This window comes from Mustelus asterias, unplaced genomic scaffold (assembly GCF_964213995.1).
Source record: "Mustelus asterias unplaced genomic scaffold, sMusAst1.hap1.1 HAP1_SCAFFOLD_410, whole genome shotgun sequence".
NCBI classification, from domain to species: Eukaryota; Metazoa; Chordata; class Chondrichthyes; order Carcharhiniformes; family Triakidae; genus Mustelus; species Mustelus asterias.
The window spans coordinates 338925-358221 of record NW_027590365.1 but is presented as its reverse complement, the minus strand read 5'-3'; the positions used below and the strand labels follow the sequence as shown (position 1 = coordinate 358221).

The following is a 19297-nucleotide window of genomic DNA, read 5'->3' as shown; positions in this document are numbered from 1 at the left end:
CTCTTCTAACCATCAGCCTTTGCTGTTGTCTTCATTTGCTTTATGGTTACGCATCAGGTTATACTCTCTTTAGGTCAGTCAGGAATTAGGGTCGTGAATGCGGCCATCCACCCCATTAAGTCCATGCTGGTTCCTGTGAATCAAACCATTGCCCCGTTCTATCCCCGTATCCCTGTAGGTTTATTTCCCTCAATTGCCCATCCAATTTCCTTTTGGAAAGATTCCATCATCTCTGTTTCTCTGCCCATCGTAGGAAGTGGGTTCCAGATATTTATCACTTTCATCAAATGAAAATGAATCTGAGAGCAGAGAAGGAGGCCATTCCAGCCATTGTACCCATTATATCCCTTTGAACAAGATCTTCCATTAATCCCATATTTCATTTCGAATCTGTCCAGTTCCCTTTTGAAAGATCCAGTTTAATTTGCTTCCTGCACCATTTTCAGACAGTGAATTCCAAATCACAACAACTCATTCTGTTTTAAACCAAATAATTTCACAACATATTGTGTTTGGATTTTCACAGGGGATTTGGAAATGGAGTGACAGTTGTCACTCAAAATTAAGACTCAGTCTTTATTAATGATCTCCATGAGCGGACTGAGTGTGATGTATCCAAGTTGGTAACTATTCCTAACAAGGAAATTACATTTCTGCAGCTTCTTGCATGACCACAAGATCTTGGAAAGTGTTTTACGGTCAAGTTATTTTGAAGTGTGGTCACTGTTATGATGTGGGAAACTGTAGGGGTGCCTCAGAAATGAAAATGATCACTTTCATCTGTATTAACAGTTAAATATAACTTGGTCAAGGAAGCCATGTTAAACTCGAACATGTGATGAGAACTTTATATCATAAAGCTAAAAGCCTCTAGACACGGCTGAGCAAGCAATTAAGGAATTCTTCAATCATTTTGATAAGCTAGAGGACATTATATTCTGCTAAAGTCTGGCTCAAGAATGAGGCTGATTGTTCAACCTGATCAAGATTAGTAAGAAAGCTTTGTGTCTTTCACAAAGTATATTTTTGAACCATTGTATCTTGTATTAACCAAATGTATTAATTAAAGATTACTGTAATAATTAGCTACCAGTCAGTAACAGATGGTTGAATAAGTAGTGAGCCATAATTGAGTTAAAGTTAATGAATCAATAATGAATCAGTAGTTATAATGAAAGATTGAGTTTTATTTGCAGTCAAATGTAAAAGCTTAATTGCTGTGTATGTAAAGAATGTGCAGTGAAGATAAATGTACTGGCGAGAGAGACCTTCCAGCTCTGATTAGCCTCAACATTTGTACAGGGATTGTATAAAATCAGGTAAAGGGATGGTGTGAAATTATTCTATTGTATTCCTGATAATGACAGAAAATGGGGCAAGTAATTGAGGATACAATTAATCTAGTGACAAAACTGCTTTCTTTCTTCACTACAACCATTACCTCTCCCTTTGCCTTTTGTTCCAGGACATTTTTGACATTTAATCTCGTCGCCCTCTAACCAATCCCTGACTTTCCCTTTTGTTCGACCTGACCCTCCCCCTTTCTCATCAGTATCAAACCCATCACATTTCTCCCTCTAGTTCTGAAGTAGAGTTACATTGGACGTGAAACATTAACTCAGTTTCCCTCCCCACAGATGCTGCCAGACCTGTGTTTTTCCAGTTCTTTCTGTATTTATTTTAGATCTACTTGCAGTGGAGGAAAAACACTATTTACTATCCAGGATAAAATAAATGTCTTTCGTCAGATTTTGTGGATCATTTTGTTTATTTGTTTGTTTAGCTATGATGAGAGGTTGGAGAAACTTGGTTTGTTCTCACTGGAACAAGAGAGGTTGAGGAGCGACCTGATAGAAGTCTACAATATTATGAGGGGCATGGATAGAATGGATAGTCAAACGCTTTTTCCCAGGGTGGAAGAGTCACAGCTTTAAGGAGCGAGGGGCAAGGTTTAAAGGCGATGTATAAGGCAGATTTTGTACACAGAGGGTGGTGGGTGCCTGGAACTCGCTGCCGGGGGTGGTAGTGGAAGCGGATACCGTAGTGACTTTTAAGGGGCATCTGGACAAATACATGAATAGGATGGGAATAGGGGAATATGGTCCCTGGAAGGGTAGGGGGTTTTAGTTAAGTCAGGCAGCATGATCAGTGCAGGCTTGGAGGGCCTGTTCTTGTGATGTAATTTTCTTTGTTCTTATTTCATTGGAAATGTGCTCTCCCAGGCTCAAAGAGCATCAGCTCATTGGAAGCAGAGGGGCGAAACCGGCCAGTCCAGCAGAAAGAAAACCCTTCAACCTTCCACTTCACCAACTGTCAGAATGAACGTGGTTCAGTGCTGGATGTGATTAACAGCAGAAACCAACTCGGTAATCATTTGTGAATCCGTTGGTGTTTCTGCAGGTTGGATAACCGAGTCAATCCCTTCCCACACATCGAGCAGGCGAACGGCCGCTCCGCAGTGTGAACTTGCTGGTGTATCCGCAGTGCAGATAACCATTTAAATCTCATTGTGCAGTGAGAGCAGCTGAACGGCCTCTCCTCAGTGTGAATGCGCTGGTGGGACACCAGATCCACTGAGCTTTTGAAAAAATATGTATTTTAATTTACCACATAATGCCAGATTTCAGTTTGTATTTCAAAATTGAATTGAGAATGTCTGGGAGCAAATGGTAAAATGAGGTTTGAGACATCAGCTGCAATTATTTTCTGTGACTGGTGATACCTTTGTGCCTGTGCAGGAGGTAATTCCCCTGCTGTTGTGGCACAAATAAAATGGAGCCTTTCCTCTGAACAGGCCCATGTTAATGGTCACCGTGGTGTTTCATTGGTGAGCAGAGCACATGTGCCCATTGTGGTAACAACAGAGTCAGTGGGGCTGCACGTCCCCTGACTTGGAAGGAAAATAATTGACTCCTTGATTGTACTCTCAATCTGCACATGGTCTGGAGGACTGAATCCAGCTGGAGGGAGAGGGAGCTGGGCTCAGAGTGGAGATGGGGCAATGAGTTTGATTTCAGCTCAGGGACAAGAGAGAGTGTGTGGGATGGGGATTACAGCTCAAGATAAATGAGATAGAGAAATGTTTCGTGGAAACTGAAATTGTCAGTTCTGAATTAGTTTTTTAAAACTCTTTTTGCAGGGAACTTGATGAGGAGGATTCACAGACAGGAAACTCAAACTAAACTTCAGATCAAAGTCTGACAGAGCCATTCAATTCATTCTGGCCTAAATATGATTGCATTTGACAGTGGAGGCAGAAATCATTCCCTGTTTTGTCAGTGGGAGAAAATTTCAAAATTCAATGTGACAGCAAAAGAACGGAGACACACACACACCCAAGTGAGAGTGCTCCAGTGAACTGACTGTGGATAGAGCTTTAACCAGTTACATATCCTGAAAGACATCACACCATTCACAGTGGGGAGAAACCATACACATGGTCTGTATGTGGGTGAGGCTTCAACTAATCATCCAACCTGGAGAGACAGAAGGACACCAGCACCATGGACAAACCGTGGAAATGTGAGGATTGTGGTAAAGGATTCAATTATCCATACTTGCTGGAAAACCATAGACACAGTCACACTGGAGAGAGGCCATTCATCTGTTCTGTGTGTGGGAAAGGATTCACTACCTCATCCCACCTGCTGTTACACCAGCGAACTCACACTGAGGAGAGGCCGTTCAGCTGCTCCACCTGTGGAAAGGGGTTCTCATGTTCATCCAACCTCAGTGCACATCAGCGAGTTCACACTGGGGAGAGATCGTTCACCTGCTCCTTGTGTGGGAAGGATTTTGCTGGGCCATCCGGTCTTTGGTCACACCAGCGAATTCACACAGGAGAGAAGCCATTCACCTGTTCTGTGTGTGGTAAGAGATTCACTCTGTCATCTAACCTGCTGTCACACCAGCGGGTTCACACAGAGGAGAGACCGTTCAGCTGCACTTCCTGTGGAAAGGGGTTCAGGTCTTCATCCAACCTCAGTGCACACAGGCGAGTTCACACTGGGGAAAGGCCGTTCACCTGTTCCCCGTGTGGGAGGGAATTCACCAATTCATCCGGCCTCCTGTCACATCAGCGAATTCACACTGAGGAGAATCCATTTATTTGCACATACTGTGGAAAGAGTTTCAGGCAGTTATCAATCCTCACTGCTCGTCAACGCACTCACACTGGGGAGAGACCATTCACTTGCTCCATGTGTGGGAAGGGATTCACTCAGTCTGGCAGCATGCATTTACATGAGCTCACCCACACTGGGGAGAGGCCATTCACCTGCTCTGTATGTGGGAAGGGATACACTCGGTCATCCCACTTGCTGACACATCTGCAAGTTCACAATTGCCTGCAGGAGTTGGATTTTGCAGTTACTGCTGCTGTTAATCACATCCAGGATTGATAGTCTGACAATATTTGGTTTGTTTCTGCTGACATTAACAATCGCTACAACTGGCTGAAGTTTAATATTCTGAGATGTCACTGATTTTCAGGGCTGCTGTGTCCCTTTTTAAAAGCAACAGCTGTGATTTTTTTTTAATTCAGGAACTCTCAACAGGAACTTGTTTCTCATAAGTTTATGAACTTTTCCTGCAATCTTAAATTGATGTTTGGTGCAAACTGTACAATTCAGTGTCTGAAAGGTTCCACTGCTTAAGATTTCCAATTAGAAAATGCTGACAATTCTGACTGACTTGCACATTATTCACAGTGACACTTCCCCGATCACATTTAATTATCAAGGAACATAAAACAATGCACAGATACTTGTTAGAACTGAACTTGAATATTGCTGAAAAGAGAGACCTGTTGCTGAATCTCTTCATCATGCACTCATCAGGACAAACAGAAGAATGCCAAATTTCAAATGATCACAATAGGTGGACCCTCATTGACTTGAAGCATCACCATGGAGAAATCAATAGAAGACTGTAGGTTTCTCAAGCTTCTGGGAAATTCAAAAAAGGTGCAAGGCTTGAAAATTCTCCTTTTGTTTGCAGGGAAAGGATCGCTGTGTATAAATGTAAGTTGCTTCTCGCAACTACAACTGAGCCGTATTATGAACTCGACTGATTATCTTCAGTTGATTATGAGTGTGGCTATTGACACACTCAGGATTGTTCAGCAAGTGCTGCCCAATCTGCAATCGCAGTAAACATTGTATTTTTGGTTTGGTGAGTGTTTCCTGCTGAAAAAGTCACGACCTATTCTGACAAATCAAGGAACATGCTGTTTTATTCTATCAGCCACTCACTGGGATGTACAGCCTCGTACCCAGCACTGCACTGGCAAATATATTCGTACCCAGCCTTGCTCATTTGTGTGGGAGGCTGAATGCCTTTTTGGTGCTGGCAGCTAATTAGTGGAAAGTATCACTCGTGTAACCACGACATAGTCGCAGAATGAAACAGATTAGTGTTCCCTCTGTATTGTGCAGCCTTGTGATTGTGCTAAAGGCCATCACTTTCAGATCTGAAAAGTGCCTGGGTCAAGGTCAAATTACCCCAGAAAGGGACATTTTCTCTCAAATCTGAAGCAACAGGTTAAACAAATCATTTCACACTGAAACACATCTTCAACGTTGCGGTAGTTTGTTCAGTTACACACTTGGTGGTCACGTGACTCTGGTTGTAGCATTCCTGAGCCTCATTGGAGGGATTCCTCACATGAGCCGAGTTTGAGGAGAGTATCTCTGGCCTCCAGTGATGCAGCCGCTGAATCTATTCCTGGAAAAACCACATTTGGAATATTGTGATAATGCTGTCTGAATCCATCAGGACAATTTTGTATTCAAGTGTGGGGGGGATAATGTTCACTGTTTTATATTCAGGTCTGGGGTGGATAATGTTCACTGTTTTATATTCGGGTCTGGGGTGGATAATGTTCACTGTTTTATATTCAGGTCTGGGAGATAATGTTCACTATTTTATATTTGGGTCTGGGGGATAATGTTCACTGTTTTATATTCGGGTCTGGGGGGGATAATGTTCACTGTTTTATATTCGGGTCTGGGGGGATAATGTTCACTGTTTTATATTCGGGTCTGGGGGACAATGTTCACTGTTTTATATTCGGGTCTGGGGGATAATGTTCACTGTTTTATATTCGGGTCTGGGGGATAATGTTCACTGTTTCATATTCGGGTCTGGGGGGAATAATGTTCACTGTTTTATATTGGGGTCTGGGGGGATAATGTTCACTGTTTTATATTCGGGTCGGGGGGGGATAATGTTCACTGTTTTATATTCGGGTCTGGGGGGATAATGTTCACTGTTTTATATTCGGGTTTGGGGGGGATAATGTTCACTGTTTTATATTCAGGTCTGGGGGGGATAATGTTCACTGTTTTATATTCGGGTCTGGGGGGGATAATGTTCACTGTTTTATATTCGGGTCTGGGGGATAATGTTCACTATTTTATATTCGGGTCTGCGGGGGGGATAATGTTCACTGTTTTATATTCGGGTCTGGGGGGGGATAATGTTCACTGTTTTATATTCGGGTCTGGGGGATAATGTTCACTGTTTTATATTCGGGTCTGGGTGGGATAATGTTCACTGTTTTATATTCGGGTCTGGGGGGGATAATGTTCACTGTTTTATATTCGGGTCTGGGGGGGATAATGTTCACTGTTTTATATTCGGGTCTGGGGGGGATAATGTTCACTGTTTTATATTCGGGTCTGGGGGATAATGTTCACTGTTTTATATTCGGGTCTGGGTGGGATAATGTTCACTGTTTTATATTCGGGTCTGGGGGGGATAATGTTCACTGTTTTATATTCGGGTCTGGGGGGGATAATGTTCAATGTTTTATATTCGGGTCTGGGGGGGGATAATGTTCACTGTTTTATATTCGGGTCTGGGGGATAATGTTCACTGTTTTATATTCGGGTCTGGGGGGGATAATGTTCACTGTTTTATATTCAGGACTGAGGGGGATAATGTTCACTGTTTTATATTCGGGTCTGGGGGGGATAATGTTCACTGTTTTATATTCGGGTCTGGGGGGGATAATGTTCACTGTTTTATATTCGGGTCTGGGGATAATGTTCACTGTTTTATATTCGGATCTGGGGGATACTGTTCACTGTTTTATATTCGGGTCTGGGGTGGATAATGTTCACTGCTTTATATTCGGGTCTGGGGCGATAATGTTCACTGTTTTATATTCGGGACTGGGGGGGATAATGTTCACTGTTTTATATTCGGGTCTGGGGATAATGTTCACTGTTTTATATTCGGGTCTGGGGGATAATGTTCACTGTTTTATATTCGGGTCTGGGGGATAATGTTCACTGTTTTATATTTGGGTCTGGGGGTGATAATGTTCACTGCTTTATATTCGGGTCTGGGGCGATAATGTTCACTGTTTTATATTCGGGTCTGGGGATAATGTTCACTGTTTTATATTCGGGTCTGGGGGATAATGTTCACTGTTTTATATTCGGGTCTGGGGGATAATGTTCACTGTTTTATATTCGGGTCTGGGGGGGATAATGTTCACTGCTTTATATTCGGGTCTGGGGCGTTAATGTTCACTGTTTTATATTCGGGTCTGGGGGATAATGTTCACTGTTTTATATTCGGGTCTGGGGGATAATGTTCACTGTTTTATATTTGGGTCTGGGGGTGATAATGTTCACTGTTTTATATTCGTGTCTGGGGGATAATGTTCACTGTTTTATATTCGTGTCTGGGGGTGATAATGTTCACTGTTCTTTATTCAGGTCTGGGGGATAAAAAGCTGGAAGCAGAGCCTAGTGGGAAAGACAGTAGAACAGCAATGGCAGGAGTTTCTGGGAGTAATTGAGGACACAGTGCAGAGGTTCATCCCAAACAAAAGAAAGGTTATCAGAGGGGGGATTAGGCAGCCATGGCTGACAAAGGAAGTCAGGGAATGCATCAAGGCAAAAGAGAGAGCCTATAATGTGGCAAAGAGTAGTGGGAAGTCAGAAGATTGGGAAGGCTATAAAAACAAACAGAGGATAACAAAGAGAGAAATCAGGAAGGAGAGGATCAAATATGAAGGTAGGCTAGCCAGTAACATTAGGAATGATAGTAAAAGTTTCTTTAAATACATTAAAAACAAACGGGAGGCAAAAGTAGACATTGGGCCGCTCCAAAATGACGCTGGTAATCTAGTGATGGGAGACAAGGAAATAGCTGAGGAACTTAATAAGTACTTTGCGTCAGTCTTCACAGTAGAAGACATGAGTAATATCCCAACAATTCAGGAAAGTCAGGGGGCAGAGTTGAATATGGTTGCCATCACAAAGGAGAAAGTGCTAGAGAAACTAAAAGGTCTGAAAATTGATAAATCTCCGGGCCCAGATGGGCTACATCCTAGAGTTCTAAAGGAGATAGCTGAAGAAATAGTGGAGGCGTTAGTTATGATCTTTCAAAAGTCACTGGAGTCAGGGAAAGTCCCAGAGGATTGGAAAATCGCTGTTGTAACCCACTGTTCAAGAAGGGAACAAGAAAAAAGATGGAAAATTATAGGCCAATTAGCCTAACCTCAGTTGTGGGCAAAATTCTAGAATCCATCGTTAAGGATGAGATTTCTAAATTCTTGGAAGTGCAGGGTCGGATTAGGACAAGTCAGCATGGATTTAGTAAGGGGAGGTCGTGCCTGACAAACCTGTTAGAGTTCTTTGAAGAAATAACAAATAGGTTAGACCAAGGAGAGCCAATGGATGTTATCTATCTTGACTTCCAAAAGGCCTTTGACAAGGTGCCTCACGGGAGACTGCTGAGTAAAATAAGGGCCCATGGTATTCAGGCAAGGTACTAACATGGATTGACGATTGGCTGTCAGACAGAAGGCAGAGAGTTGGGATAAAAGGTTCTTTCTCAGAATGGCAACCGGTGACAAGTGGTGTCCCGCAGGGTTCAGTGTTGGGGCCACAGCTGTTCTCTTTATATATTAACGATCTAGACGACGGGACTGGGGGCATTCTGGCCAAGTTTGCCGATGATACAAAGATAGGTGGAGGGGCAGGTAGTATTGAGGAGGTGGGGAGGCTGCAGAAAGATTTAGACAGTTTAGGAGAGTGGTCCAAGAAGTGGCTGATGAAATTCAACGTGGGCAAGTGCGAGGTCGTGCACTTTGGAAAAAAGAATAGAGGCATGGACTATTTTCTAAACGGTGACAAAATTCATAATGCTAAAGTGCAAAGGGACTTGGGAGTCCTAGTCCAGGATTCTCTAAAGGTAAACTTGCAGGTTGAGTCCGTAATTAAGAAAGCAAATGTAATGTTGTCATTTATCTCAAGAGGCTTGGAATACAAAAGCAGGGATGTACTTCTGAGGCTTTATAAAGCACTGGTTAGGCCCCATTTGGAATACTGTGAGCAATTTTGGGCCCCACACCTCAGGAAGGACATACTGGCACTGGAGCGGGTCCAGCGGAGATTCACACGGATGATCCCAGGAATGGTAGGCCTGACATACGATGAACGTCTGAGGATCGTGGGATTATATTCATTGGAGTTTAGGAGGTTGAGGGGAGATCTGATAGAGACTTACAAGATAATGAACGGCTTAGATAGGATGGACGTAGGGAAGTTGTTTACATTAGCAGGGGAGACTAGGACACGGGGGCACAGCCTTAGAATAAAAGGGAGTCACTTTAGAACAGAGATGAGGAGAAATTTCTTCAGCCAGAGAGTAGTGGGTCTGTGGAATTCATTGCCACAGAGGGCTGTGGAGACCGAGACGTTGAGCGTCTTCAAGACAGAAATTGATAAATTCTTGATTTCTCGAGGAATTAAGGGCTATGGGGAGAGAGCGGGTAAATGGAGTTGAAATCAACCATGATTGAATGGTGGAGTGGACTCGATGGGCCGAATGGCCTTACTTCCGCTCCTATGTCTTATGGTCTTATGGTCTTATAATGTTCACTGTTTTATATTCGGGTCTGGGGGGGATAATGTTCACTGTTTTATGTTCGGGTCTGGGGGGGGGATAATGTTCACTGTTTTATATTTGGGTCTGGGGGATAGTGATCATTGTTTTATATTTGGGTCTGGGGATAATGTTCACTTTTATATTCGTGTCTGGGGGATAATGTTCACTGTTTTATATTCGGGTCTGGGGGGGGATAATGTTCGCTGCTTTATATTCGGGTCTGGGGGGGGATAATGTTCACTGTTTTATATTCGGGTCTGGGGGATAATGTTCACTGTTTTATATTCGGATCTGGGAGATAATGTTCACTGTCTGGGGTTTGTTAGCTCGGGTTGATTCTGCCTACTGTGCATTCTCGGTTGTCAGAGCTCTCATTAAAAGCCCTAATTTCCAGTCAGTGACTGAGTTGTCTCTGATGGGATGGAGAATCAGAGTGGGGGTAATGTGCTCATGGACAGCGATGGGTTGGAATGAGTATAAAATAAACCTGGACTACACCAGGTAATTGTGAGAACATTAAAACCATCACAAAAAATCATAGCATCATGTTGGAAAACAGAATACTTTGGCTCAATCTTTGATCAATTTTGTTTGATTCAATATTTTGAGTGGCTTGTTGGATTGCTGGTTATTTTCTAACGGCAGCTCAGCACCATCAGTTTGACCATAAACTCGGCCCCGGTGACTGCTGCATTTTTCCAGCACCTTCTGTTTTAATTTTAAATGGAACCTTAATATCTGCTTAGTACACAGGCCAATTTATCTTTCTAGGGATGAGTGTGTCTGAGAGGTATGCAACTGGAAAACATTTTCCATTCATCTCCTATATTGCTGCAGTATATATACATTGTTCTCACTCTGCCAGCAGGGCTGTGGGATTAATTGGATCGATCTTAAAGACAGCCCGACTGGGCAGGATGAGCCAAATGGTTTCCATCTGTGATGTATCATTCCATAAAACAGAATATTCAGCATCAGGAGAAAGAAAGTGAAAGAAACCAGTCTCTGTGGGATTGACCCAGCCAGTATGAGCACCTTCAGGAGAGAAGAGAGAGAGAGGGAAACCAGTGGGAAAAGATTTAAAAACTCGGGGTATTCCCACAGGAGAGCACTGATTTAAATCTATTTTAGAAATGGAGAATGGCAGCGCACAAATTCCGAGGAATGCATTTTTAAAAACCATTTGATCTTAATTGCACAAGATAATTTTCTATCATTGTCTTTGACAATGACGCCGTTAATTCCCAGGTGCCCCTGCGGGTATGAAAGTGTCCTATTCATTCCACAGGAGCCCAATGCGCAGGCGCAGTGCTATATCTGGAGCGTGCGCAGTGTCACTTTGCTCGGAGCCCTGTGAGTGCGGAAGCCGCTTTTTTCAGCGGGTGAGTCGGTGGGGCTGCGGGAGAAATGGAGCCGGGAGTCGGTGGAGGGAGGGAGCTCTGGCTTCACAAACATCCGCTGTAGGCCGCACGGCCCGAATAGACCCTGCAGGCCCCGGGTTTACAGCTCCCAGGCTTTAATCTCGGTAAGAAGTTTAACACCAGGTTAAAGTCCAACAGGTTATTTGGTAACAAAAGCCACACACCAAATAAACCTGTTGGACTTTAACCTGGTGTTGTTAAACTTCTTACTGTCTTTACCCCAGTCCAAAGCCGGCATCTCCACATCATGACTTTAATCTCGGGAAGAAGTTTAACAACACCAGGTTAAAGTCCAACAGGTTTATTTGGTCGCAAAAGCCTCACAAGCTTTCGGAGCCCCAAGCCCCTTCTTCAGGTGAGTGGGAATTCTGTTCACAAACAGGGCATATAAAGACACAGACTAAATTTATATGAATAATGGTTGGAATGCGAATACTTACAGCTCATCAAGTCTTTAAGATACAAACAATGTGAGTGGAGAGAGCATCAAGACAGGCTAAAGAGATGTATATTGTCTCCAGACAGGACAGCCAGTGAAACTCTGCAGGTCCAGGCAGGCTGTGGGGATTACAAATAGTGTGACATGAACCCAATATCCCGGTTGAGGCCGTCCTCATGTGTGCGGAACTTCGCTATCAGTTTCTGCTCAGCGACTCTGCGCCGTCGTGTGTCGTGAAGGCCGCCTTGGAGAACGCTTACCCGAAGATCAGAGGCTGAATGCCCGTGACCGCTGAAGGTTAAACAGGTTCAAAAGGGAAAATCACTCTGGACAGGAAAGAGTTTTTCAAAGTGATCCGTGCTGGATTCAGACTGACACCAAACACTTTGACTGGATCCAGAGGAATGAGATCCAAAGAGACCGTTACCTCCAGCTGCAGAGATCAGCTTCATCCATCCGAGTGTCTGATCCGGGACCAGTAAACCATCCCGGGGAGACTGTCACCGACAGAGCTCAGTATCCCGATCCGTTGTCGGGACACTTCTTTGCAGTAATCCGTTCTGTTCAGTATGACGATGGCCCCTCCTTTGCTGGTTTGATGACAATGTTGCGGTTGGATTTGAGAGCATAAATGGCATTGCGTTGTGCTTGGGTGATGCTCGGGGCTGTCTTGTGAGTGCGGCTGATGAATTTGGTGTTGACGCAGTGAAGAAGTCTTGTTTGAACCTGTGCATGAAGATGTTGGCATATTGAGGTGCGAATTTGGTCCCCATGGCTGTTCCATATGTCTGGATGAAGAACTGGTTGTTGAAGGTGAAGATATTGTGGTCCAGGATGAAGCGGATGAGTTGTAAAATTGCATCTGAAAACTGACAGTTGTCGGTGTTGAGTACTGAGGCCGTTGCAGTGATGCCATCGTTGTGGGGGATGCTGGTGTAGAGTGCCGAGACATGCATTGTGACGAGGAGTGCTCCTGGTTCAACTGCTCCAAGTGCGCTGAGTTTCTGTAGGAAGTCCGTAGTGTTGCGACAAAAGCTGGGGGTTCTTTGTACAATGGGTTTCAGGATGCCCTCGACATAGCCGGAGAGGTTCTCGCACAGGGTCCCATTGCCCGATACGATGGGACGGCCGGGTGTGTTTGCCTTGTGTATCTTTGGGAGGCAGTAGAGATCTCCAACACGGGGAGTACGTGGGATGAGAGCACGGAGGGTGCTCTGAAGGTCCAGATCAAAGGTCTTGATCAGAGTGTTGAGTTGACGGGTGTGTTCTTTGGTCGGATCTGTGGGTAACTGTCTGTCGTGTTCCTCGTTGTTTAGTTGTCGGTACACTTCTTTGCAGTAATCCGTTCTGTTCAATATGACGATGGCCCCTCCTTTGTCTGCTGGTTTGATGACAATGTTGCGGTTGGACTTGAGAGCGCGGATGGTGTTGCGTTGTGCTTGGGTGGCGTTCGGGGCTGTCTTGTGAGTGCGGCTGATGAATTTGGTGTTGACGCACCTCCTGATGGCTTGGGCATACATGTCAAGTCGAGGGCAGTGGCCTTCCGGAGGAGTCCAATTCGACTCTTTCCTCTTCGGATGCACTGCGGATCTCTCTGTCGGCTGTTCCGGTTCATTGGCTGTCTCATTGTGTTTGCTGATGGCCTCTTGGGGTTTGTGGAAGAACTCCCACAGCCTCATTCGCCTGATGAATTCCTCTGTGTCTGCTGTGAGACTGATGGGGTCTATTTTGGTGGTGGGGCAAAAATTAAGCCCTCGGCTGAGAACTTCGATTTCATCTGGTTGAAGTGTGTAGTTGGACAAGTTGACAATGGACTTCCCTGCAGTGGTACTGTTTTCTACTGTGGTACCGGGGGAGGCTTGGTTGCTGCTGGTGGTGATGCCGAGTTTCTCAAGTTTCCTGTTCTTGGTGTGCATGTAGATGGTGTAGTTCCTTTGTCTCGTCTGCTTGGCAGAGTTTCGCAGCTGGTCTGCATCCTGAGCGCAAGTTGAGAATATGGATTCTATCTTGGTTTCCAGGCTGCGGCGTTTGCTGTAGAGCTGGTGTACGAGGTGTTTGAGGAGGGTGAGAGAGGTGCGACGGCAAAGTCTCTCAGCGTAGTCTGTGTTACAGGTTGACCTGAGTGGGTTCGTGATCTGTCGTCCTTTCAGTATCTTGCCTGCTTTCTTACATCTTTGTAGAAGATCATTTAATCTCGGGAACTGGCCCCGGTTATCGGCCGCCATCTTGTTTCAGCGGGGAAGGAGAGCACATGCGCTGCTGTCTGTGACGGGTCATAATGGGCGTGGTTTCAGGGGCTGGTTCAGAACCTCTATCTTCAGAGGGACAATAGGCAGCAGGGCGCATGCGCAGCTATCCAAGAACATCAGAATAAGAATTCGGAACAGGAGCCAGTCATTCGGCCCATCGAGCCTGCTGCATCATTCAATAAGATCATGTCTACTTTGCTCCCCCACCCCGTCCATACCCTTGACTTTCTTGTGGATCAAAACCTCGGCTTTGAATATATTCAATGATCTGCCTCCAATCCTCACTGGTGAAGACAGAGTTCCAAAGATCAACAACCCGCTGAGAGAAAAGATCTCTCTTCATCTTCATCTTAATTTTGAGATCCTTTATTTTTACTTGATTTCCACACCAGAGGAAACATCCTCTCAGCATCTACCTTGTCAAGCACCTTATATCATCTGAATCATAGAATCCCAGTGCAGAAGCAGGCCATTTGGCCCAACAAGTCTGTACAGACCACAATCCCACCCAGGCCCCATCCCCACAACGCCATCATTTGACACTAGGGTCAATTGAGCATAGCCAAGCCACCTGACCACAGTCTTTGGACTGTGGGAGGAAACCGGAACACCTGGAGGAAACCCATGCAGACATGAGGAGAATGTGCAAACTCCATTCAGACAGTGATCCAAGGCCGGAATTGAACCTGGGACCCTGTCGCTGTGAGGCAGCAGTGCTAGCCACCGTGCCGCCCTTAAATTCCCAGATGTTTCATTAAGATTACTTCTCAGTGTTCAAAACTCCAAAGAGTACAGGCCCAAACTGCTCAACCTGAAAGATAAAACCCCTCATTTCAGGAATCAACCAACTGAATCTTCTCTGAACTGCCTCCACTGCAATTTTGTCCCAGCTAAAGTAATTCTGTGCCAGGTTAAAGGAGGAGTGAATGTTTTGAATTTCTGTTCTGGACAGATGCTGATGGATTTTGGAAACTCCTTTTACAGGGGGTTCGAAGAGAAAGATTTACTCACAGCAAACTCAGACCAAAAGAAATGCTTGTCTGTCTTGAATTTCTAACCTTGAATTACACCTATAACTTTCCTCATTTACAGGGAGAAGATTTGAAGATTGCAACATTTTTCCCAGACACCAATCTCTCTGAGATCTTTTCAGCTGCAGCAGATTTCAAAATGTGAAAACAGTGAAATGGTTTTGGGGTGAGTGTTAGTGAGCATTAATTTAAATTCAGAGCATGCTCTGATTCCATGGATCTCGGGCTATTATAACTCCTTTACCATGGATGGGGAGGCAATGGTGCAGTGATAGTGTTATTGGATTAGTAATACAGGGATCCAGGGCAATGCACTGTGAACCCTGGGTTCGAATCCCACAGTGGCAAATGTTGAAATTTGAATTCAGTAAAAATCTAGAATTAGAAGTCCATTGATGACAAGTGTTGTAAAAATCCATCTGATTGAATAATGTCCTTTAAAGAAGGAACTTACCACATCCCCCAGCAATGCAAGCCACTCAGTTCAAGGGCAATGAGTTATGAGCAATAGATGCTGACGCAGCCAGCACATAGAGTCACAGAGCAATACAGCACGGAAACAGGCCCTTGGGCCCAACTGATCCATGCCGACCATGGTGCCCTCCCAGCTTGTCCCAATTGCCCGTGTTTGGCTCATATCCCTCGAATCCTTTCCAATTCATGTACTTATCCAAGTGCTTTTTAAATGATTAAACCTCCTGTTTGAACCTGCCTCAACCACTTTCCCTGGCAGCTCATTCCATGTACACACCACCCTCTGCATGAAGACATTGCCTCTCAGGTCCCTTTTAATCTTTCCCCTCTCACCTTAAACCTAGGCCCTCTAGTTTTCAATTCCCCGACCCTGGCAAAAAGACAATGTGGGTTCATCCTATCTATGCCCCTCATTATTTAATACACCTCAATATGGTCACCCCACATTCTCCTACGTTCGAAGGAATAAAGCCCTAGCCTGTCCAACCTCTCGAGATCACTCGGCAACATCCTCATAAATCTTGTTTGCACTTTTTCCAGTTTATCAATGTCTTTCCTATAACAGGGTTACAAAAACTGTACACAATACTCCAAGTGCAGCCTCACCAACGACTCATACAACTATAACACCTAACTCCTATGCTCAGGATCATTGAATATATTCCAGTTAGACAGATCTTTGACTGACAAAGGTGTCAAGGGTTATGGGGAACAGACAAGAAGATGGAGCAAAAGCTAGGATGTGGGGGGATTTCTTCACTCAAGGATGTGGTGAAGATTTGGAATTCTCAACCCCTGAGGACAGTGAAACCTCAGTCATCAACTATTTTCAAGAGAGAGATTGATTGGTTTCTAGATATTGAGGATATCAAGGGATATGGGTTTAGTGTGGGGAGAATGATGCTGAGGTAGATGAACAAATTATCTCATTGAATAGTTTAAAAGACGCGATGAGCCAAATGGCCGACTGCAGCTCCTATTTGTTATGGTCCCTGTATCCAGGACAGGAAGCAGTGAGCATGGATCTGTCAATCAGCCTCAATCAGCACCTTCAGGAGAATTGGGAGGGTGAATATTAGATACAGCAGAGTGAGAATGGAGGGAGAGTGTGTGGGATGGAGATTTACAGCTTTTTGGGACTGAAATAGGAAAGAATGTTCCATAGAAACTAGAATTGTCTGTTCTGAATTTCTATCCTGTACTGACACTGATGACTTTTGTAAATTCATTTTACAGGATATTGAAAGAGGAATCACAGGCCGAAATCTCAAACGTCACGTCAGATCTGACAAGAGTCATATTCCTTGGGAGCTGAATATCATCGGCCTTTGAATCTCGAAGGAGAAATGATTGTCCAGTTTGTCGATTTGAAAAGAGTTCGACCATCAGTGTGACTGGAAAAGCACCAACACACTGCCACACTCAAGTGAGAGTGTTCTAGTGCTCGGACTAAAGAGCTTTAACCAGTTACACAGCCTGAATAAATATCACACCATTCACAGCGGGGAGAGACTGTACACGTGTTCTATGTGTGGATGAGGCTTCAACTGATTGTCCACCCAAAAGCGAGGCAAGGACACCTGCACCATGGAGAAACCATGGAAATGTGCGGACTGTGGGAAGAGATACAGATCCCCATCTAAGCTGGAAAGTCATCGGCGCAGCCACACTGGGGAGAGGCCGTTCATCTGCTCTCAGTGTGGGGAGGGATTCAGTCATTTATCCAGCCTGCGGACACACCAGCGAGTTCACACTGGGGAGAGGCCATTCACCTGCTCGCAGTGTGGGAATGGATTCACTTGTTCATCCCACCTGCGGAGGCACCAGCGAGTTCACACGGCAGAGAGACCATTTACGTGTCCTCAGTGTGGGAAGGGATTCACTTGTTCATCCCACCTGCAGACACACCAGCGAGTTCACACTGGGGAGAGACCATCCAGCTGCTCTCATTGTGGGAAGGGATTCACTCAGTTATCCAACCTGCGGAAACACCAGCGAGTTCACACTGGGGAGACGCCATTCAGCTGCCCTCAGTGTGGGGAGGGATTCACTTGTTCATCCAGCCTGCGGAGGCACCAGCGAGTTCACACCGGGGAGAGACCATTCACCTGCTCTGATTGTGGCAAGGGATTCAGTCAATCATCCAACCTGGTAAAGCACCAGCGAATTCACACTGGGGACAGGCCATTCACCTGCTCCGTGTGTGGGAAGGGATTCACTCAGTCACCTCACCTGCTGAAACACCATCATGTTCATGAGTGACTGCAAGGACTGAATTTTGCTGTTAATCACATCGAGGTCCCAACCATTTTCATTGGTGTCTGTTTCTGCTGATGTTAATAAACCCTGGCCCAGTTGTAAGATTTGTATTGTGGATTGTCTTGTCTGAGTCCTGAACTCGTAAATAAAAACAAGAAGTGCTGTAAAAACTCAGCAGGTCTGACAGCATCTCTGGAGAGAGAAACAGAGCTAATGTTTTGACACTGAAGAAGAGTCACATTCAACTGGAAACATTAATTGTTCCTGACTTTACAGATTCTGTCAGACTTACTGAGATTTTGCAGCAACTTCTGCTTTTAGAATGACGGTGAATGCTGGATACATGAATCAGAGACTGGTGTAAAACTGGGATCTGCTCCTAAATCAAAGTGAAACAGCAGGTTAAAGTTTCCAGTCTGAAAAGTACTATGGTTGTTATACTATATATACCATTTTAAGGCTGGTTTTAACTCATTTAAAATAAACCTGTTTAAAATATATTTGTTAAAGTCAGTATTAAAATACGAGTTGGATGAGTTCACAGGAGCCTGTTAACCGCTGGGACAATTATTCAACAAACATTGTCTGTCCAGACAGAGAAGAAGCTGCAGTTTGTTTGCAGGAATTCCCTGTTTTATTGATGTGTGTGTGTTAGACATCAGGATAACTAAAAATACACAAACCTGGACATCAATGGTGATATGATTGACAGTTACTCTGGGAATCACTCCCACTGTGAAACTTCAGCACTGACACTGCTGAATGTTGTCGGCTCAGGGAGTGGGGCCTCCAGGAGTGGACTGTAAAAAAGCTGGGTTTCAGTATCCTGACTAATATATGGTGAGGAACCAGAAAAATCCTTACTGAGGAACTGCCTGGGGTTTTACCAGTGTAGGTTCAGGGGCGAATGATTCCTGACTCCCTGAAATGTCTGATATTGAACCCAGTTTGGAACAAGATTCATTCAGTTTCCAGGAGAATAGAGACAAATATCACCCACAACTGAGAGAGAGAAAAACAGCCACCTTGATCAATGACTTGGATGAAGCCAGAATTGATGATACAAAGATAGGTAGAAAAGCAAGCTGTGAGGTTATTACAAAAAATCTGTAACGGACACAGATAAGTTACCTGAATGGACAGAAAAATGGCAGATGGAGTATAGTGCGGGAAAGTGGGAGCTTTTCCGCTTTGGCAGGAAGAATAGAGAAGCAAAAAATTGTTTAAATATACAGAAACTGAAGAATACTGCCGTAGAGAGGAATCTGGGTGTCCTTGTACATGAATCGTGAAAAAATAGGATGAAGGTACAGCAAGTAAAGAAGGCGGCAAATGGAGTGTTGGACTTTACTGCAAGGGGGTGGAGTTTGAAAAAGGGAACTTGCTGCACCGACACAGGACATTGCTGACATAGCAGCTGGAATACTGTGTACGGTTTTGGTCTCCCTACTTATGGAATGACATGCTTTCATTGGAATGAGTTCAGAGAAAGTTCACCAGGCCCATTCCTAAGATGAA

At 44.6% G+C, this 19297-nt stretch overlaps 1 protein-coding gene across 1 annotated transcript; it reads left to right on the top strand.

The window, feature by feature from the left end:
• Nucleotides 1-3503: 3503 nt before the first annotated feature.
• LOC144486607 (uncharacterized) lies at nucleotides 3504-18019 on the top strand. Its single transcript, XM_078204655.1, has 3 exons — nucleotides 3504-4310; nucleotides 12137-12316; nucleotides 17144-18019. Exons 1-3 carry the CDS (start codon nucleotides 3504-3506, stop codon nucleotides 17780-17782), a joined length of 1626 nt encoding a protein of 541 aa, XP_078060781.1. The 3' UTR covers nucleotides 17783-18019.
• The last annotated feature ends 1278 nt before the right edge of the window (nucleotides 18020-19297 follow it).

Coding starts and splice junctions, on each gene's coding strand:
- LOC144486607 (XM_078204655.1), top strand. CDS start 3,504: ATGGACAAACCGTGGAAATGTGAGGATTGTGGTAAAGGATTCAATTAT. Junction 4,311..12,136: donor GGAAGGGATACACTCGGTCA/TCCCACTTGCTG, acceptor TGCTGGATTCAG/ACTGACACCAAACACTTTGA. Junction 12,317..17,143: donor TGTCGGGACACTTCTTTGCA/GTAATCCGTTCT, acceptor GACTGTGGGAAG/AGATACAGATCCCCATCTAA.